Raw genomic sequence first — 19,814 nt, 5'->3', positions numbered from 1 at the left:
ATGTTCCATCACGTCTTTGTTGAGACACAGGGGCTAATTCAAAGCTCAGCATCATTGCTTTGAGACCTTTCTGCTCTGATGTGCTTTCTGCTACGACTGCAGCCTCCCTTCCACCCGTGCCAAGCAGGCACACGGTCTTAGGGTCAGCCCCGTTTCAAAGCACAGCGAGTCCAGTAGCTGGATTACTTCTCTATTCGTTATGCTGAAGCTATGGAATAATTTCAAAGACGCATTTCCAGGAAAATGCAACAGCACTGCTTCCCACAGAGGACGGCATCACATCTCAAGAGGCCACTTTCACACACGGCTCCCTAAACACAGTCATTGCCCTAAAAAAAGCACCCAAAAGCAATTAGCTGACACCGAGCAGCAGGGAGCAGCGGGCACGGCTGCCTGCACCCATTCACAGCGCCAGCCAGAGCCCTGAGCATGGGGAGCACAGACCTCTTTGTCACTCAGCCTTCGATGCAAACGCTGACGGGCGGTTGATTGACGTCGCTGGTGCCGTCACACGTAAGGACAACAAAGAAAGGCTTTACAGCAGCGGGAAGCTGACAGACACTGTGTGCACAAAGCAGTGCAGCAGCCAATACAGCCCGACAGTAACACGATCATTTGTCAATAAGCCTTTCTTCCCCCGCTCTGAAATCAAACATTTAGTAACATCAAGATGATCTCACATTGAGGAACTGCATTTCTTTCTCTCCCCAGGCAGCAGCCTCAGACTGCCTCTCGGGAAGAGACAGCAGCAATTCAAAGACCCTTTTCTGCCATTTTATAGTGTTCTCGCACAGCAAGCGGAGTTGGCATTTAGCACTGAATACAACTTACCGCTAGGAGAAAACTAAACCCAAAAACCAAAACCAAACCTGACAGGAGTGGAGCAAAGCAAACAAAGGATTTCTAAGAGGATCAGTTTAATCTTTGTTTCATCCCTTTTTCAGCAGATTTACTAAATGCTTTTTTCTTTCAGAGGAAAAAACCTCTCCAGAATACCTGTGTCTAAGTGGATCTAATCATCACTGTAGGGCAGAGCTCACACAAAGACAACTCCACACAGCAAGGTCACAAGCATTACACGAGAGGGAGAGGAGATACAAAGACCCCCAGCTCCACGGGAACACAGAGGTGCTTAGGACTGTCTTCTCATTGGCTTGATTCTCTACTTCTACCATCAGCAGGTCATTAACAACTTCAGTCATGTTTCAAATGTCTCCTTTCTATTTCACTCCTTAAGAATGAATTGACAGTTAGACTGTTTCCTCTGTAAAAGTTTTAATCGACTATTCATCTGAAGGATTTCTGTTCCCAAAAGTTCCCCCCATTTGTCCCTTTTTACTTACTTTACCAGCTACATCCTTACTGTATAGCTGGACAGAGCCATTGATCATGCTGGAGGAAAAATACACTTAGCCACTGAAATACTTTGTTTTCTAATTTGTATGCAAAGCTCTTGTTTCAGTAAAGGATTTACAGAAGGATACATGCATCCTTAGAGCAGGCCAAGAGCACCAATCTACAACTGAAGATAATTTTTAGTGTATTACTTCAGCAAGTACTTTTTTATAAATACGTATATACACACACACACACAGCTTTTTTGAACTGTGTTGTGAACTGATGCTTACCATGAAGGTGTGATGCTCTAAGTTTCTGGAACACAGGACAAGGATGCTTCCTTGAGATCTGAAGACACCAAAACTTGCAGTTTCCAGTGTTGATTCTTTTGTTTTACCTAACACATAAACCTGACCACAGTTAGACATATACAAGGATAAGAGATTGAAGCAAACATCTGCAGGCAGCCTGACGAAATAGGTACAGGCTCAAGAGTGCACTGGACTGCAGCACACTGGGGTGCCGACTCGACTGCGCCCACGATGCCTGCCTGGGAAGGCATGCTGTGCCCTTTGCTCTTGTAGGTGTTTCTGTAAAGTAAATTCTTGGTTTTAAACACACCCCAAGACCGCAAACTGTTCCAACACCCCAGCACACAGCCAAATGTTAATTTATATATATCAGTGCAAAACCAAAACCAATGGGGTCACTGACAACATCAGAATTATGCTTCTCCTAGAATAAAGGAAAAAAGTCTGCTGCAAGAGAAGTGGTTATAATTTTGGCATTATTCTATGACTGGCCCACTGAAGTTACCTTTCTTCATTTTGTTAAGGAAAAAAGTGCTACTGAATTTAGTTACACTGTAACAACATCTACAGCCAAAAAAAAATTCAACAAAACTGCAGTTTAATTTCAGAAAATGTGTTAAAATATATATATTTATACATCAATTTGACACACTGTGTTAGTTTACACAAATGATGGTCTCTCTTGAAACTGTATTTATGAAATGTACATTTTTAATTTAAATACTCAGTATACACTGCACTTAATCTGCATGTTGCATTTATTAAATACATTAAAATCTGCAATGTAACAAAACGTTTTCTGCATACGAAATTCAAAACACCATTTTAAATGAACAAAAGATGGCTCACTTCATTTATTTTTTTTTTTTTTAAACAACTAGTGCATAGCACACTAGCTCAGCTCCACCAACACCAGCTGTTCTTTCTTTTTTTATTTGACATTGTTCACAGACTATTACATATTACAATAAGAGTGCTGGATAAAAACATGAGGTACGAAAGTGGTTCAAAGATTACAGGTCATGCAGATCATGCTAGACAGCAAAGAAAGTTGTGAATGAGAAAACACTAAATAAAAATACATAAAGAATGTGCATTATAAAATAAAAAAACTCAATTACACAGCTTTGCTTCTTTGGTTACAAAGTAGGTTGAACAATTTCACAGCTTTTTATTCCCACCCAAAAAAAAAAATATACGAAATGTCAAAAAGCAGAGGAATCATGGCAATTTCTCTCTATTAGAAAGTAGAAACAGAAATGAGCAAAGTTTTCTTCATCAAAATAGCCCATCAATTATTTATTATATCACAATAACTGGTGACTACCTGTACAGATGCACTATGGTCTTCATACTTACACTCTATACAAAATTTACATTCAAGCTGGATCTTTACTACCGTAAATAAATACCAAAGGTAAATTGCCATTAGTGTTAGAAATATGCCAGGATTCTTTTGTTCAATTATTGCCTAAACATTTTATCTATTAAACGCAATCCCATCTATCATTTTACTGATACATATATTTATTAAAAAAAATTAAAAAAGTTCTGTGACATTGTTCATGTACATTATGAAAATAGCAGCCCTGTAATAAATAAAACAAATAAATGAAACTAATGTAGGCAAATGTTACTTATATTGAAAGAACAGTGGCTCTTAAGATGAATTGTTACTTCTTACCAGATAGCAAGGCTCAAAGTAATCCATGGGAAATGGAAACCTTGGAGAGCCACCAAAGCTCTTAAAGACCTCACTCCTGCACGCCAAGCAAATGCATTATTTGCATTAGTAACTCCTTGTACGACTTCCCTTGTGCACTGATGACATAACGGACACCAACTGCACTTCATGATATACCAGTGAGGGACAGCTCTTGGAGAATGATTGTCTAATACTGAAAAGGCCAAACACACAACAGAAGCATGGCTACTCGCTTTCATTTAAAGTGGAAAGAACATCAGTGGCACACAAGGACAGACCGCTCTCAGGTTTTTGTTTTCAAAGGAGGCAAGAAAGCTTTACGCTGAGGAGACATTCGGCTGCTGTGGAGGTTGCGTTGGCTGCGGAGGCTGTGCTATCACTGTTTGCGCTTGTGAAGTGCTACTAGGATTGGCCTGTTGGGTTGAAAGTTGGGATAACTGATCACTGTTTGAAAGAGATTTTAACAGTGCGTTTTCTCGTTCAAGTAAAGAGTTTCTTTCAACTAATTCTTTTATTTGTTCCTTCAGGACTTCCACTTCTTCTCTTACTGCATACATCAAATGGCTTTTCACTAGATCCTGTGAAGAACAAGTTAACAGTTACACCAAGTGAAAGAACAGTTTCATTCCACTCCAGCCCCAGGATTTACTTTTACTGCTTTCACTGAAGTGGTAAGCCTGGAAAACTAAAGCACTCGTCACTAAAAATATATGAATAAATTAGCCTTCAAGAGCAAATAACCTAGCCCTTTTATTCACTGTAAAGTGGCCCTTACATCAGAAGCTTTGTTTCCAGCATTCAGCATTAAGTTCTAGTCACCTCAGTTACACTGAAGACAAGGACTAGAATTACGTTCCAGCTGCTCCACACTGAATGGAAGTATCAGCTCTGAAGCTTTGAGCTGGAGGTAGGAGTCTGCATTACGCAATCCCAAGCACTGAGGTGTACAAGAACCAAGAAATAAGAAAGCCTCTAAATCAGCAGGAGCGTAAATCAAGCATAGATAACTGAAGCTGAACAAAATGTCAAGGATGGCATAGCGTTAAGTGCCAATTGAGAAAAAACTGGTGATGAACTTTAATAAAGTAAGAGACTTAAATGCATTATTTATTTTCAGCACCTCTTTAAGTTCCATCAGCTTGTTCACAGAAATTCATAGGAAAATTCACTTAAGAACATTTCTGGGCCAACAGTAAAGGCAATCATGGTTTGTGGCCATCCCATACTTGATACAGAAAATCCATTTTTCAAATGATGGTCTCAGTCTGACCTGACTGAAGGGACAGTACAGATGCACAGAAACGCAATACAGCTGGAAACTTATGCTCAATGACAAACCACTCATCCTAACAGAAATAACAACTTATTTTTTACTTACCATTGCCTGTTCTATTTTGTTGTCAATGGCAACAACGCTTGCACCAGATGCACTGTAAATATAAGGAGAAAACTTTGTGAGTATTACTGCATCACTCAGTTAAAACTATGCACCCATTGGCACCCACAGGACTCCTAGAACATGCTTTCACTGGAAGGCTAAAGCTTCAGATTCAAGAATTTGGTACACAATCATGGGGTTTTTCCTCCCCCTCCCTGTATTTCCCAGTACAGTTAGAGCTCTTAAGAGGCACTGCTCCTTCAGTTTATAATTCCTCAGGCTATGCTTATGACACTCATAACCAGAAAAACACATTAGAATAAACAGTATATTAACTGCTTTGATTCCTTGCCTCATTTTTCAGCTTTCTTCACTGGGGAAAACAGGGATTCATGGGATATTCACAGGGTCCTTACTTCTAGTTTTATTTCTGCTAAATTGCTTTTCTAAAGCATTGAAGAAAAAAACCCATTATAATATTTGTTCTCTGGCTTTACTTGAAGACTACTTTCCAGTTAAAAAGTTCCTGGATCAGCACTGTATTTACAACTTTGCAACTGAGCAACGGTAGTCAACAGAAGAGTAAGACATGACCAAAGCCCTGAACTCCACAAGCGCACTTACTTGGTTTCAATGAATCCTCACTGGATCACATTTAACATCTAAGAAATGCGCTGCAGCTGGCTGGTTACAGTTAGGGTTAGCCTTGTTCCAAAGACATACTAGTGCAGAACAGTCTAACAAAACACCTCAGTCATCACTATAAGAATGTGTATTTACTGCGCGAAACAAGATGTTCAACTACATCTTTAAATCGCAGGTTACGGCAATCCAGGCCTTAATATTTTTGGTGTGTTTTCCAAGTCACAAGACAGGAACACAAGCCAGTCGCTCACTCGTAACTCTCTGGAGTCGGAATTTCAGGGGGCTGGGGGTGTCCCTGTGCTCTTGCAGGCTCTGATCTCTCTGTTTGGAGAGAAGCTGCAGCTCTCCCCAGGAGGTCAGACAGGGCAGCCCGCACTGCCCACTCCAGCGCAGGAACACCCCCCCAGCAGCCAGAGAATGCTCCATCCACACACATGCTCTCTCGGTCCCATACTCTGCACGTCTGCCCTCCCACACTAGGTCTCAGTGGTCCGACTTTACTCCACAGCTCTGTGTCTGACGTGAGACGGCAGTTCTTGGGCTATTTAGCAGGCCCGCCAGTGATAACTACTGATAATGCTCCCCCAGAGAGGGAAGTTGCTATCAGCAGCGTGCAGCTACGTTTAAAAAAAAGTTAACATACGGGAAAAATGCAAGGTTTGTGGTCATGCTTGGAAACTCGCCTCTCTGAAAATATGTAACGCTCACTGAAACCAAGTGTTAAGAATAAACTACTTAAGGCTTTTTAAAATGAGTACTGGCAATATGCTCAGCAGTATTAGTTACATGCATGAAACAAAGCTCAACTATTGAAAGAATATGACGCTATTTACAGAAATCCATTTTAACAAGTCTCACAAGAATTGTCAGTACCTAGCACCAAGTATTTGCAAGAGAGGGCATCAGCTTTTCAGACTGAGGGAGTAACAGCCTCTATGTCTAAATTGAGCAAAGCTAGTAATCTAAATCAAAAGCGCTGAACACCCATTTCACAAGAAAACTGTTCCAGTGTCTTCCTGTCTTCTAAGCCTCTTTTCAAGCCATATTTGTGGTAAAACTCCTCAGAACACAAAGTCTTTATAATTCATGATAAGGTTAAGTATTCCTTTCCATCTTGAATTAATGTGTTTCAGATCTATCTGAAACTGTCCAGAACATGTGTGTTCAAGAGTCATTGAAATCCCCAGGACTGCTCCATGCCCTGACACAGCCTCTCATGAACACCACTCTAGAAGTCAGGTGAGGCAGCTCTGAAGAGATAAAGACAAGAGGAGCAAAATTAAAGCAAACAGCACACTTTGTAGTGGGATCTGCTTCTGCATCTTTACAGTGTAATTATACACCTTTCATCAATACTTTTCTAGTTAAATTTGAGATCAGGACTTTGTTCTTCTGTTCCTGTTTCAACTGTTTCGCAGTGTGATTATCTAAAAAATAAAGTCCACTACACCACTCAAAGTTAAGGCATTCAATCAGTTCCATGAAAAACCCTCTCAAGTGGAAGATAGGCAGTCTTCCCCTTAATCACCTGAAACACTCATTACTGGCATGGCATGCTGCAGAAGCACCTTTCCCATGCTGTACCTTGTGCTCCAAATTCTCGCCTGCCCTTTAAATGAGTACAGTGTTCACAATGTGGGTATAAAAACTGTCCCTCTCCTACATGTGATTTGAATGCATCTAGAGAAACTGTTGCTCTCCACCCATATTTTACACTTAAACTGATACTAATAGGCAGTGCTGAAAGCCATGAGTAGTTTATACACTACTTTTATTCCTTCCAATGTTCTTGTTGCCCTTATCCCCAGAGCAGCTTGCACTAGCATTGAAGTACCAAGTCAGGATTCCAGACCTGCTCCCTGCACAAATCCCAGTGTCCATCCTGCTTGTCTCCAGCAGGCTGAGTCCAGGACCATGCAGACCACCACCCACCCACCCCAGGACAAGTTCCATGCTGACAGAGCAGCCTTCAGTTAGTCAGACACAGTTTTGTCCTGATGACAGTATTTCATTTCCCTTTCGAAAAGCATATGAGAATTAGATTTTATGCTAGCACAATTCCCATATGATTCTGTCCTTTATTCATTTTATAATGCTCCCCTCAACAAATAGCTCCTGTGAGAAATTCAAAAGCAGAGTGCTACAGTGCCAGCTATTCTTACGGTACAGTCCAAATATGCTGCCAAATCTTAAGATTTTGTATTTTTCTCAAATCCTTGACTGTTGATATCAAATCTCAGTTTGCATAAAAATATTTTATCCCACGGCTGCAGAATGAAATTTATAGATACAATCCAGTCCTTATGAAAAGGCGAGGAAAAAAAAAATCTGTTAAGGCTTTTTAGAAGTCAAATATCCATCAGACTGGAAAGTTTGATACATTCTGTGAGTGCACCATCCACTGTATATCCAATGCCTCGACTTGCAAATTCTTGAGTTAGAAGTGGAAAGACACTGTTCAGCTCTTAGAAGAAAAGACCAATTACTATGCTGTGCTTTCAGACAAAGTTGATTGCTCCAGGAACTACAGACATCTGACAATTATTGTCAAAGCTGTAATACATAAAAAAAATCCACATCAAGTAACATAGGGCAGTTGAAAAGCATGCACTAGGCATATAATTTTTTTGTTTGGTTTTTTTTTGGTAACTGCAAACCCCCCCCCCCCCCAACTCAAACTGAGCTTTTGCAGCCAACTAGCTACCATACATACACACTGTAATTTAAAAGAACAATTCAGTTTGACTTGGACCTCCAAGTTAAGGTTACATAAATGAAGGCTCTGACCAAAGAGAGGTTGTATCGGTATACCAAGATCACTCTGAAGCCCATCAAGTAGAAGGCAAGATTTATAGTTGGCAAAAATGACAAAGATTACCAAGTACAGTTTGCCATTTCCAGAGATGCATGGTAAAACCAATATTTTTCTACCTTACACACCAGATAGGCAAAACCCTATTTCATCTGAGAAATCCTCATTTTCATTTTTAAAAAAAAATCTTAGTGGCTTAAATGTAATTTTTTCACATTTTACATTGAAAGATGAAGGGGAAAGCCAGATTTTGACTGCTAATAACACTGCTCAGCTATAGCTCACAATCAGGTATGCAGCGTTGGGGACAAAGTGTTTTATCAAATACTTACAGCTTGCACCTCAAAATTCTTTCAGTTGTATTTTAGGTATATTTCTTCTCTATGCCTACAACTCAAGAATAGCACTGTAATTTTTTTTGTTTGTTTCAAATGTCTTGCAAACAAAGTGACAGAAGTGTCTTGGACAATCACGTACATACAGATTAAGAAAACGGGAAGAGAACTGGCCAGTCTAAGTGCAAGTCTGATTTCTAATGCATGTTACACAACATACAACAATCACACCTTTCCACAGCACAGCACACTCTTAAAAGTCTTGGTAAAATTCTGACTTCATTGCTGCAAAAACTTTTCCAATGGAGACATGGTATCCCAAGAGTATGGTAAGGTATTATTGGAAAGATGTTTCAGTATCATCAACAAGCTATAGTACTGTTAAAGTGTTTGGTAGCCCTGTTAGCCCAACATGTATCAGTGTAGAACTTAAGTGAAAATACAGATATTATATTATGACCAAACAAGTGTTCTTTGTAAAGCATAATTTTGCAGTTCAAGAAAGCTTACTTACTACAGACTATTCCAAACAACACTGTTCACAGAATGGGAAAGTGATTGAAGGGATTAATGGAAAAAATGAGGAAGAATGGATCAGAAGACAGAAAAAAAGGTTAATGTCTTAATGTTAACTTGTTAATGGCTGGAGGAAAATTTCACCATCAACATCACCTCACATTTGTAGGCATCAAGATCTATTTCAATGGTGAATTCAACTAGCACCATTGTAGTCAGCTTGGTGTTTTCACCATTAATGTCTTTAGATATAATTGTCATCCTTCCAAGAGTCATGTTCTCACTTCAAAATTCACTTTGCAATGTAGGTAGAAAGACTAGGAATCAAACTTAAAAATAAAGGCATTTGCAGCTTAATTCACTCCGTATGCTTAAAAAAAAAAAAGAACACAGTGGTTCATTTTTAGAGATTCCACAGTCCTCAATAATGTGTGTATTTTATGCCAGTGTTGGATGCATTAAGAATGAGAGTTATAAACAGCCCTACTTTGGCATTGTCAAGTACTACACTAGGTAATAGTGTTTCACATTTAAATGAGACCGCAAATCCTACTGACTGGATGATGTAAACCAACTTTGAAGCTTCAAGTTTTTTAGTCAATAACAAAAAACATTCTGGATTCAGCTGTATTACTGATTATCTGCATACTACTTTCCCAAGGAATTTCTCAGCAGCAAGTCACCCCCCAAGAGGTTGCCAGAATGCATGAGTTTTCTTGCTTTTTCTTGCTCTTAATGTTTCTTTTAAATTTTAGCATCAAGAGTTACTGTACTCTTGCTCACCTCATGCTTTTAGATACATAAAACCTATCATTCAACATTGCTAATCCTGCAAGAGTGGAAAAGACCGCCAGCAGAACAGACTACAAAAGGGTAAACTGATGCTAGCAAGAGTCTTGTACAACAGCCTCTATAGACAACTCTTCCTTTAAAGCACTAGATCTACTTTGCTTTAGGTGGAAGTGGAAAAGATGTTACATGCTGTAGTCTCAGACAGACATCCCTGAACCAAGTGATCTCCCCTAGCTCTTCCATTGTTACTGCTTTAAATCAAATTATCAAGCAACCTTTCTGGAAGGAACAGTAAGGTACCTTGAAGTGTTCCCACATTTGTTTTGCTCACAAGTGAGCTACAGACTAAAACCGTGTGTTAATTTATACTTTCCCTCATTGGTTTACTCATTTATGAGCTACTGTAGTGACTTAGCCATGCACTCTTCATGTCTTACCACTAGTTGAGCTATTTAGTCCATCCAGAGAAACTTTATCTGTTCTTGAAACAGTTAAGGCATGTTTAATTAGCCTCCATCCAATTATGAGATTTTATAATGATAGTTTCCCAATGTAATCAATTATCCAGCATTGAAAGAGTATGCAAGTATTTCAGATTTTCATCATTGTTCTTTGTCAAAGCCATGTGAGAATGTGAGAAAGTTTGAGGCAGTGAATTCACAGCCTCAGGATTACCGGCAGGTACCTGGCTTTCCCAGCAGTCTACTTAAGCTCCACATTGCTCAGCTCCTGTGTCAAACAGAGAAGTACTTGCTTCCACAGGACAGTTAAGTTTTCCTCAGTTTTACATGAAACTCTGAAGACAAATTATTCAACACAACATCATAATTGAACTTGGAAGCAATATGTGAGCTCTATAAAAGAATACTTCTGGGGAAAATGAAGATGTTGTTTGAGTTGAATTGTTTTAGGTTTGGGTGTTTTTTTGACTTTAAAGAAAAATGTGGTCCCTTCATAGTTTTGGTAAGATTGAGTTACACTAATGAACCAAACACTCTTGCCTATGCATGAAGACAGTCACATTGTGCACCACTTCCATGAGAATGAAGCATCAAGAAGAAACATATTAGCCACAATACTGACTGGATCAGTGTGTTACATGAAATGTCAGCCTCATCCTAAGTCTCTTTTTACATTTCATGTGGAGTTTTAGACTTTTAATTTCAAATCAGGAAAGTTTCACCCCTAAAAGAACCTCCAAATAAGGCTACAATCAAAAAGTAAGATGTGTAACTCTTGACTTTCTCCTGTCTACAGGAAGAGCATCTCATTTAACAGAAAGCCACCAAATAGGGAAATGGAAGTTCAGAAAAATCCATCACATGAAGAGATGCTAATTCATCACATTCACATAAGAAGAAAGATGTTTACCAGCAACACTTAGAATACATTTATCTAGGTGCTAACGTGGGGAGAAAAATCCAGATTTTATGAGTTAATTTATATTGTGAAGGTTTAATGCTTCACACAAAAATGCAGTGGAAACATAAACCTTACTGCTTTAAATTCAAGTTTACCAACAATGGCTACGTTTTAAGCAAATCCATCTAAAGCTCCTATGGCACTATGACGATACAAAGACAATCCAGGCACAGAAGAGCAGTCACCCAGACTCATGTGAATATGCCAAGAAGCCATTATTCCCCTCCTTAATCTTCTCAGTAATCACGTCAGTTGAAAAGAAAGACCCATGAGACTTGTGCCCTTAGCAACACCCATGTGAACACGATGCAGAAAAACACTTGCAGGCTTCCTGCAAATGTGTCAGTAACAACTAGTATTTTACTAACATTTAATAGTTTGAATGTTACCAGCATTCTTCTCTGCCATGGTGTGTTAGTGAAAAACAAACAAGTCTATTTTACAGGAGCAATTTAGCAATCTTTTACTGTCTATTGCAACAGCACATGGTTAGCTTTGCTGACTTCAAATGGTCTGAAGAGATTGCTGCTCATAGGAGAATAATCTGTATTTGTTAGACAAAAAAATACTGAAATTACACAGGAAGATTTTCTGTTATGTTGACACTAAAGTCTCCTAAGTCAAGCCCCTGAGATTCACAAAGTACTTCTGAAGGAGCTGCAAAATGTAATTAAAGAGTCTACTGCCAGCAGGCTTAAGATCCTTATGTTTTGCAGTGTGTTAACCCCCACATTCTGGGATGGGGAAAACAAAGAGATTCTGAGGAAATTAGATGAGCTTATAGTTTTCACAGGAGAGATTTCTGTTTCAGAAACCAAAGATCACAAAAGCAGCCCCAAACCACTTTACTGTTATCAAACTACTCAAGTTTGACAACAGATCCCCACCTGCATCAGAAGCCATCCTGCCTACGCAAAGCAGAGCTCCCAGGGCACCGTCCGTCTCCCGTCCTGCCACTGCCAGGACGCACATCGCTGGCAGAGCCGCACAGCTGAGCTCCACCATACCCCTACCCTGTGAAGGGCTCCCCAGAACTGGCTTTACTGGCTATGCCCTTGAAGTTCCCTCCATTAGGTTTCATTGAAAGTTTATTGCTGAAAGCTTTTCAGTTTCAGTCATCTAGTAAAGGAAAAACTACATAATGTGATCTTAAGAAAAATCTAATAGCTGGGGTATAAATGCAAAACCTTCTAAATCCTGTCAAAGACTTTGGAATTTGAACAGATTAGAAGTTTAAAACTTGCATCAATTCTGATGAATTTGATGTTTTTACAAATGCTTGTTTTTACCACAAAGTGTTCAACAGCAAAGATGCAAGACTATTTTAAAGGAAGCCATTTACATTCTTCTACCTGAATTTAATGTTTTTCTATATCCCACGCTTCCAGTACTTGCTTCAGACATTGTATATAAACCTCAGATCTGTGAACCCTCAATCTTAATCATTATTTTAGTTTTGTTTTGTTTTTTTTAAACAGCTTCCTCATCTTAAGAATTATTTCAAGTTGAGACATGAAAATAGAGAAACAGATGAAGGCTAGACCTTAAAGTGAGCTTTTGGTCTACATACCAAATTTGTATTCAAAGCCCTGAATTTTGTTTTGTGAAATAATGAAGGCCTTGGAACCTAAATACCACCTCTGTCCCATAAATACAGGAAAGTGGCATCATCCAGAGCTTAAAGTAAAAATGCAAATTTGTCCAAGTTTCTGCTAGAAAAGGAAGACATGCTTTTGAAACTTAGCCTAATGCTAGCACTCCAGCAATAAAAAAAAAAAGCAGGATGCATGAGCATTACTTTCAACCATCAGTGTTGTACAGTATACAAATTGTTGCCAAGCAAACTTTAAAGGATTCAGTTAAGCTTTGCAAGTTGAAAAGCCTCAAGTCAAACACAGTCAGTACAATCATGAAATAGTTATCAATACTTCAATAGCCCAACAAAATTTCTATTCTACAGAGCTTGTTAAGCAGAAGTATTGTGACAAGCCAGAGCATCACAAGGCATGAAGTCACATGATCACTAGGACTTCAGCTTAATGCTGACAAAACCCCCCCTTCAAAATCATTAAAGTGTGGGAAAGAAACAGTTTGCAGCTACTGATGAATTAGTAATGCATCTCTGACAAGCCATATCCGTAACAGATATGACTTTGTTGCACTTCATTGCAGTTTGTCACCATGAGTTCAATGCTAACTTAGTAGATTTACTGCGTCCTCGTATCTTGTCATGGTTCACGTTTGTTCCCCACCTAGCTTTACTTAAGCAGAATGAAAGCAAGCCAGAAAGCTTCCTTTCCTGGTTTTGAGAATGAAAGACTTTAACTTTGCCAAAATTGCATTTAGATATAACATTTTCTCAACTTGTTTTCCGATACAGGACTCAATAGCCACAATGCCAAAAAGTTTCCTTTTTTTGGAAAAGGAAGCTGTAAATATTTTCCTGAAGGTCAGCTAGTAGCTGACTAGCATTAAACTCTTTCCGCTTACACATTATGTATGATACATGCATAATGGAAGGAAGAAGAAAAAAATGCCATGTTATATATTTTATACTTATTTAGTTTTAAGTTTCAGTATGAATACTTCACTTCCACAACTGTTTTCAGACCTTCAGGCTGCAGAAGCCCAATATGAAGCTCTAAACACAAGCAGCAGTTCTGTGCAAATGAAAATGCCGAGAAACTTGCATAGAGCGAAGCTGTTCATGCATACCTCAGCACGTATGCATTCCATACTTAAGCATTCATACCTATCCCAGAAGGTCTTTGACTCGCGTAACTTGTTGAAATGGAACGCTTGGTAGAATGCAGTTGACGGATTCCTATGAGATCCAAGAATCAAACAGACATATTGAAAATGGGTACGTAATAAAAATACCAACTCTCTTATTCAACCTGCATTACAAAGTAAATTAGCTGTGCAGACAGGTTAAATTTATGTCCAAAAGTTTACAGACTTTACAGAAAACCTGAAGAATAGTTTAGTGACTGAAAGGCCTTACTGTTCCTGTGGGTTTCCATTAACAACATACCGATTCAGAAAGAAAAAGTAATCCTCGAGCCCTATGGATTTTTGTGCTATTTCAAGTTGCTACTGTAAAAAGATGACTCTATAGCCATTAATGAAACATCTCATGTCGTGCTGACAATCTTATATAGGTAAGCTGTATACCACTCAATGCTATACATACCTAAATTCAAAAGATACCTTTCACATTCTTCACATTTCACAAAATGTCTCTGCAAATAGTACCCAGTATACCTATTCTACTTAGCACCCTACCTTATATTCAAAACAGAAGAGTTCTCCAAGGGGACCTAGAAGTCAGAGCTAAATATGCCATATTCAAGCTACAACAGATTAAGTTACAACTGAAAACCAGATCAAGTTAAAATTGAAAAGTGGAATCTAAAATAATGCTAAGCAGTTGTCAGTCATCCTCATGCTTCCCCTTCTTGATGTGCAATAGTGCAACTGTTGTTTGGAGGCACTTTGCCAAGCAGTATATCGGAGTGCTCTAGTTACCACCCTGGGTCCCACAAGCCTTCACCACAGGCTACAGTAACCTTGCTGAAAACTGGGCACTACAGCACAAATTCTGTCACCGGGGCCAAACCCCTGACACAGCCTGACCCTCCTTGTTCAGCGCACATTTGCCCCACAGATAGCAACTATACGAAGAGTCTAATTTGAAGATCTTAATTCTCTGAAGTCACATCTGAACACTTACTCTTTACAAGATACTGGATGAAGCACAAAGTCAAAATTTTCTACTGCTAGTGGCTGTATCAGAACATTATACTTAAACCTAGAAACTCCTTTTACCAATACTGCAGTTCATCGTTACGTTGGTATAGCTATATCAGCCCTAGAGAAGCATGCAACAGCTTAGCTGAAAAATATTCAGAAAAAGCTAGTATTAGTTCCAATTTTAAAACTAGCTTTAAAAGGAATTTGAAGTTTATACTAATGTTAGAAGCACAGCTGCCCATCTCTTTTCTAAGTTTATGGCAAGAACACTTAAAACAACTGTCTTCAAGTTATTTAATTATTTCCATTTAAGTGCAATTACTGTATAGTTGAAAAACATAGAACAGAACAAAACAAAACAAAAAATTACAGAAGCAGCACCATAAGAAAATACTATCTGAAGTGATTTGATTCCCATGGCAGGTATATGCCAAAAACCTCGCAAGAATAACGATATTTGTGCATCAGGAATGATCAGGAATCATTTGTTTGAAGCATTTGTCACTCCTCCTCCCACCTTCACCACTTTACCCTTAAAAGAAAAAAAAAATTCCACGTGAACTGGAATTTAGCTTAAAACCTGCTACAGCAGTTGTTTCATCAAGCTGATAAATATCTTATGTTGGTACTATCTACGTTTTCATAAGAAGTATTGCACACTTGAGTGACAACTAAATACAGCTAATTATAGGAAGAGCAACACAATAGCTAAAGGACATTTGAGCGATACAGGGACTTAACATATGGAAAGCAATTGGCATCTGCAGATCAAGAAAGCATTCCTTTGTTGAAGGGGAGGACCAGGCCCAAGCTCTTCTTTCTAGTTCAGTTGTCTGAGGAGTATGTAAAAAGTCTCTTCCTCAGAAAGTGATTGTAAATAGAAAGTCATTTAACTTCCAAGATAAATTTACTTGCAGCATATAAAACCCTGTTGCTATTGTTAGGTATAAAAAGTTGTAGCTTATAACCACATGGCACGTATTTCATACAGTCTATTTTTACACCGATACCCTATATGCTATGTATTCTTGTACTGTTCTTAAGCAAGTATCTGGAAAGGTATGAAAAAGTATTCCTCGTTAAATTCTCATTTGTACCCCCTGCTGTTGAAACTGCTTTTGCATTACTTCAGACAATTAAGGGAACATTTTTTAGTCCATAGCTACATTTTAGCAAGATGTTAATTGGGGGTGAGTGCTACCTAGACAGGAAAAGCAAATCCATGGAGGTAACATGAATGATGCCTAATGTGCAGGTCTGAACTAATACAACTGAGTTTCAGACTGTTGAGGCACCTATTTTTAACCACATCAAACTGTAAAAGGTTAGAGAATTACTAAAAATTCCTTTCTCTTTGAAGAAACAACTGAGAAAATGGCTTGCAGAAGTAGTATAATCTAGCCTGCTGCTGCTGTGTCACAGCCAAAACACCAGAAGTCCTTCTGACTCTGCCTTAACTGAACATAGGGAGAGAGACTGCCTGGACCAGATTCCTCAGGTCCCCTCCCCGGCAGACAGCCAGGTCCGAGTGGTCACTACTCAGTCCCAGTTGTTGGCAGATCAACACAGTGGAGCCAAGAGCCAGCCAGAAAGGGGATGTCCCTGCTGCTGAACCAGAGCCCACCTCCTCTTCCACAGGAGCTACACCAGGCACTTCTCTTCCTCCGTCTCTGATGAGAGGAGAACAGGTATTCCCAAGGATAGAGAGGCTCCATTCCAGTCCCAGAGACTATGACAGACAACTAGCTTAGCACGTTTAAACATTCAAACTGTCTCGATTGGCAAAAAATGCCTCCATGTCTCTATAAAGAAGTCCTACAACACTTACCATATTTATTTCCTTTAAACGCTCACAAACATCAATATTCACAACACACTCCGATGTTACAGTTTCTAACAACAGTTTTCACGCAACAGAAATATGATCTAAATTTAAAGGATGAGAATTTATTCAGTCCTCTGAATACCTGAAACTTCAAGTTGTTCCTTTGAAAGGAAAGTCTAAATCACATCCAAAGTCTCACCTCATATGCAAAAAAGAATCCTCCCACTGCCATTAATCAGGACAAGCATATGCCAGATACAAACTTTATTCTAGAGACCTCTGGTTCACTAGAAACCAAGCCCATGAAAGTTGGCAAATTTTCAACTATACAGATAAATGCCTTTTAGTTTACATAATGATACCAGCTTTGGAAGTGCTGGGTATGAGCTTGGTATACAGAGGCTGCTGAACAGATGCCTTTTTCACAGCTACTACCTTTGAAGGAAGAATAATAACATCATTGTTCATGACATAGCTGAAGCTACATTTCCACCTTCAAACTACTGACCAACATCAGCAAGTAAAAGTCAAAAGAGGAAGAATACATGAAGAATACCACACTTCCCCCCCACCCCTGCCAAGGTGGCAAAAAAAAAAATTCACACTAGACCACCTCAGACAGTTCTCTCTCTCAATATCACTGACTATTGTTTTCATTAACTTTGAGAACAGGAATGATCCAGAAGATTAATAAGGCCTAAGCACCTGTCTTTGAAGAACATGACAATAACAGGCCAGAAAACCCGTGCTCAGTACCTCAAAGGAAAACCAAAGCAAAGCAGAACCACCTATTTATTATTACCTAGACAGCAGCAAGCCAACATGGATGGCCTTTTTAGAAGCTCACATCAGACAAAAATTCCTTCCAAGAAAAATTAACAGGCCTCATATGGAAAAAACACAGAAGATCTGGTCATGTTATAAAATTAGTAGAGCTTTTAATGCCATCTTGCATGACATTTTTTTTTAAGTAAGAACATGGCTAATACAAAGCGGGTCCACCATTGATAACTACTCTGCACACGTGGCTCTCCAATGGTTCAGTGGAAGAGTGGAAGGATGCATCAAACAGAACTCTCCAGGGGTCTCCTCCGAGTGTGTTATAGGATACTTTAATCCATGACTTGGACAGTGGAGTACAGACTATCTTTACACCTGCAGATGATCTGCAAGCACTCTGGACAGCAGGAATAGAATTCAGGAAGATCTTGCCCAATTGGAGCAATGGTCTGAAATAAAAAGGATGCAGTTCAATAAGGATAAGCATGAAGTATTACGCTCTGGTAGCAATAATCAGCTGCACAAGCACAAAACATGGAACGAGTAGCTGACTGCCATTCCACAGAAGAGAATCTAAACAGAAGTTAAAAAATAAAAATCTTGCAAAGGCATCAAACTTGCAATACTCCTTTTACACAGGATGAACACATACTAACTGAAGTCTTGTTTTATTTGGCCTTTCTGAGCCCTTAACTTAGATTTTATGGCCAGTTTTGGATACCAACTCTCCAGAAGGATATAAGCCTACCAAAGTCCAGATAAGACCACTAGAAGACATGTCATATTCCCATTTTTTCCCAATAATCAGAATCACTAAGTATGAAAATTAAGCATTTAAAAGAGATGACAGAGACAGTTACAGGCTTCACACAGTTTAAAGTATCTGCAAAGGAGAAAACTTGTTTGCAAACCTGTTAGGTATAAGCACAGCACAAACACTACAGGGTTTAAATGCAGCAAAGAAAGTTTAAGCTAGATGTCAGAATTCTCTTCCACACAAACAGCAAGGAATAGAAAAGACTTGTTACAGAAGTGGTGGGATTCCCATATTTGTCATTCTAGAAGCGATCAAGCTGTTATTGCTCCAAAAGATTTCAGGCCCTTAAGTCTCCAGATCAGCCCACAGGCCACCTTTCACAGTTCTTTGAGAATTTAGGATGTTGCTAGCAAGAACTTGAAAGCAGAAGTTCTGCCTTTGAACAGGATCAAATCCTGTAGGAACCAAATTTAACTATGAAATAGAAAAGAAGTAAAGAAAGAGGCTAGGTTTTACTTTGAAATTAAACTGCTTTTCTGTTCAATGGTAAAGTTCATGTCTTTTTTTGGTGGAAAGTGAAACGACCATTCTAAAACAAAATTCTTCTTAACTGCAGACAAAGCTCATACTGAAGCACCAAGTTTAAAATTAGAAAGTATCAGTAAAACACCCATTATTCTTGTGTTCCTAGTCTTAGAAGTAAGGTCATTAATCATACAGTGATGCATCAATAGGACTGGGAATTCAACAGCAAGGTTCTAGCTTACTATCCATTGCACAGAAAGCTATAGGAGCCTGACAATATGCCCGTAAATAAAACTGTGTTCTTCAGCCACATTTATCAAAGATGCTAGTATTGAGACAAGGGGATGAATACCAAGAAATCACTGAGCCTGTGCAAGGAAAAAGGTTACTAGCGGTGATGAAGAGGAGTCATCTATCTTCATCTCTGCGACCACCAGACGACCACCATAAAGAGGCCCTGCGCAGGCGCAGTTGGGAGGGGACTATGGAAATGACATCTCGGAGCAAATTTTAATATGAAGCGGGGATAGGTCATGCATATGTATAGGCGTATTGTGAATATGTAATACCTGACTGTATAAACTTGAGGCGAACTGCTGAGTCGGGCGCGCACGACTTTGGTGGGACTACCCCCCGTGCCGCCCAGCGCTGAATGAACATACCTACTTTACAATCTCACTGATTGTGGAGTCTGTTTTCAGCATGTTACTTTGTACATCATTTCTACAGTGCCAAAACTGAACTAAACACATTGAGAAAGAAGAGACTCAAAAATAGGCTAAAGATGAAGTGAGCAAACAAAAGTATTTAGCCCTTATGCAACGTCAGAATTATTATTTAACAATCAAGAGACCTGATGGTGAGCACACAGTCTAACCTCACTTAAGAGAACTACCAGCATATACAGATGTGTTTTTATG

General features: G+C 39.2%; 1 protein-coding gene across 4 annotated transcripts in view; it reads right to left on the bottom strand.

Moving 5' to 3' along the window:
* Nucleotides 1–2,230: 2,230 nt before the first annotated feature.
* TSC22D2 (TSC22 domain family, member 2) overlaps nt 2,231–19,814 on the bottom strand; it is a 30,960-nt gene continuing 13,376 nt past the window's right edge. The window contains exons 2-4 of one of the 4 annotated variants that reach the window (XM_010584894.1): nt 14,007–14,078; nt 4,733–4,784; nt 2,231–3,932 (exon numbers count right to left, since the gene is read on the bottom strand). In XM_010584894.1, coding sequence (XP_010583196.1) covers nt 3,672–3,932; nt 4,733–4,784; nt 14,007–14,078 — 385 coding nt within the window. In that variant the 3' untranslated portion in view covers nt 2,231–3,671. Of the gene's footprint in view, nt 3,933–4,726; nt 4,785–5,356; nt 6,628–14,006; nt 14,079–19,814 lie in introns of those variants that run through there. The other 3 variants (XR_775459.1, XM_010584895.1, XR_775460.1) reach the window with 3 other exon arrangements.

This window comes from Haliaeetus leucocephalus, unplaced genomic scaffold (genome assembly GCF_000737465.1).
Source record: "Haliaeetus leucocephalus isolate CR32 unplaced genomic scaffold, Haliaeetus_leucocephalus-4.0 Scaffold1014, whole genome shotgun sequence".
NCBI lineage: Eukaryota > Metazoa > Chordata > Aves > Accipitriformes > Accipitridae > Haliaeetus > Haliaeetus leucocephalus.
This window is presented reverse-complemented; position numbering and strand designations above follow the sequence as displayed.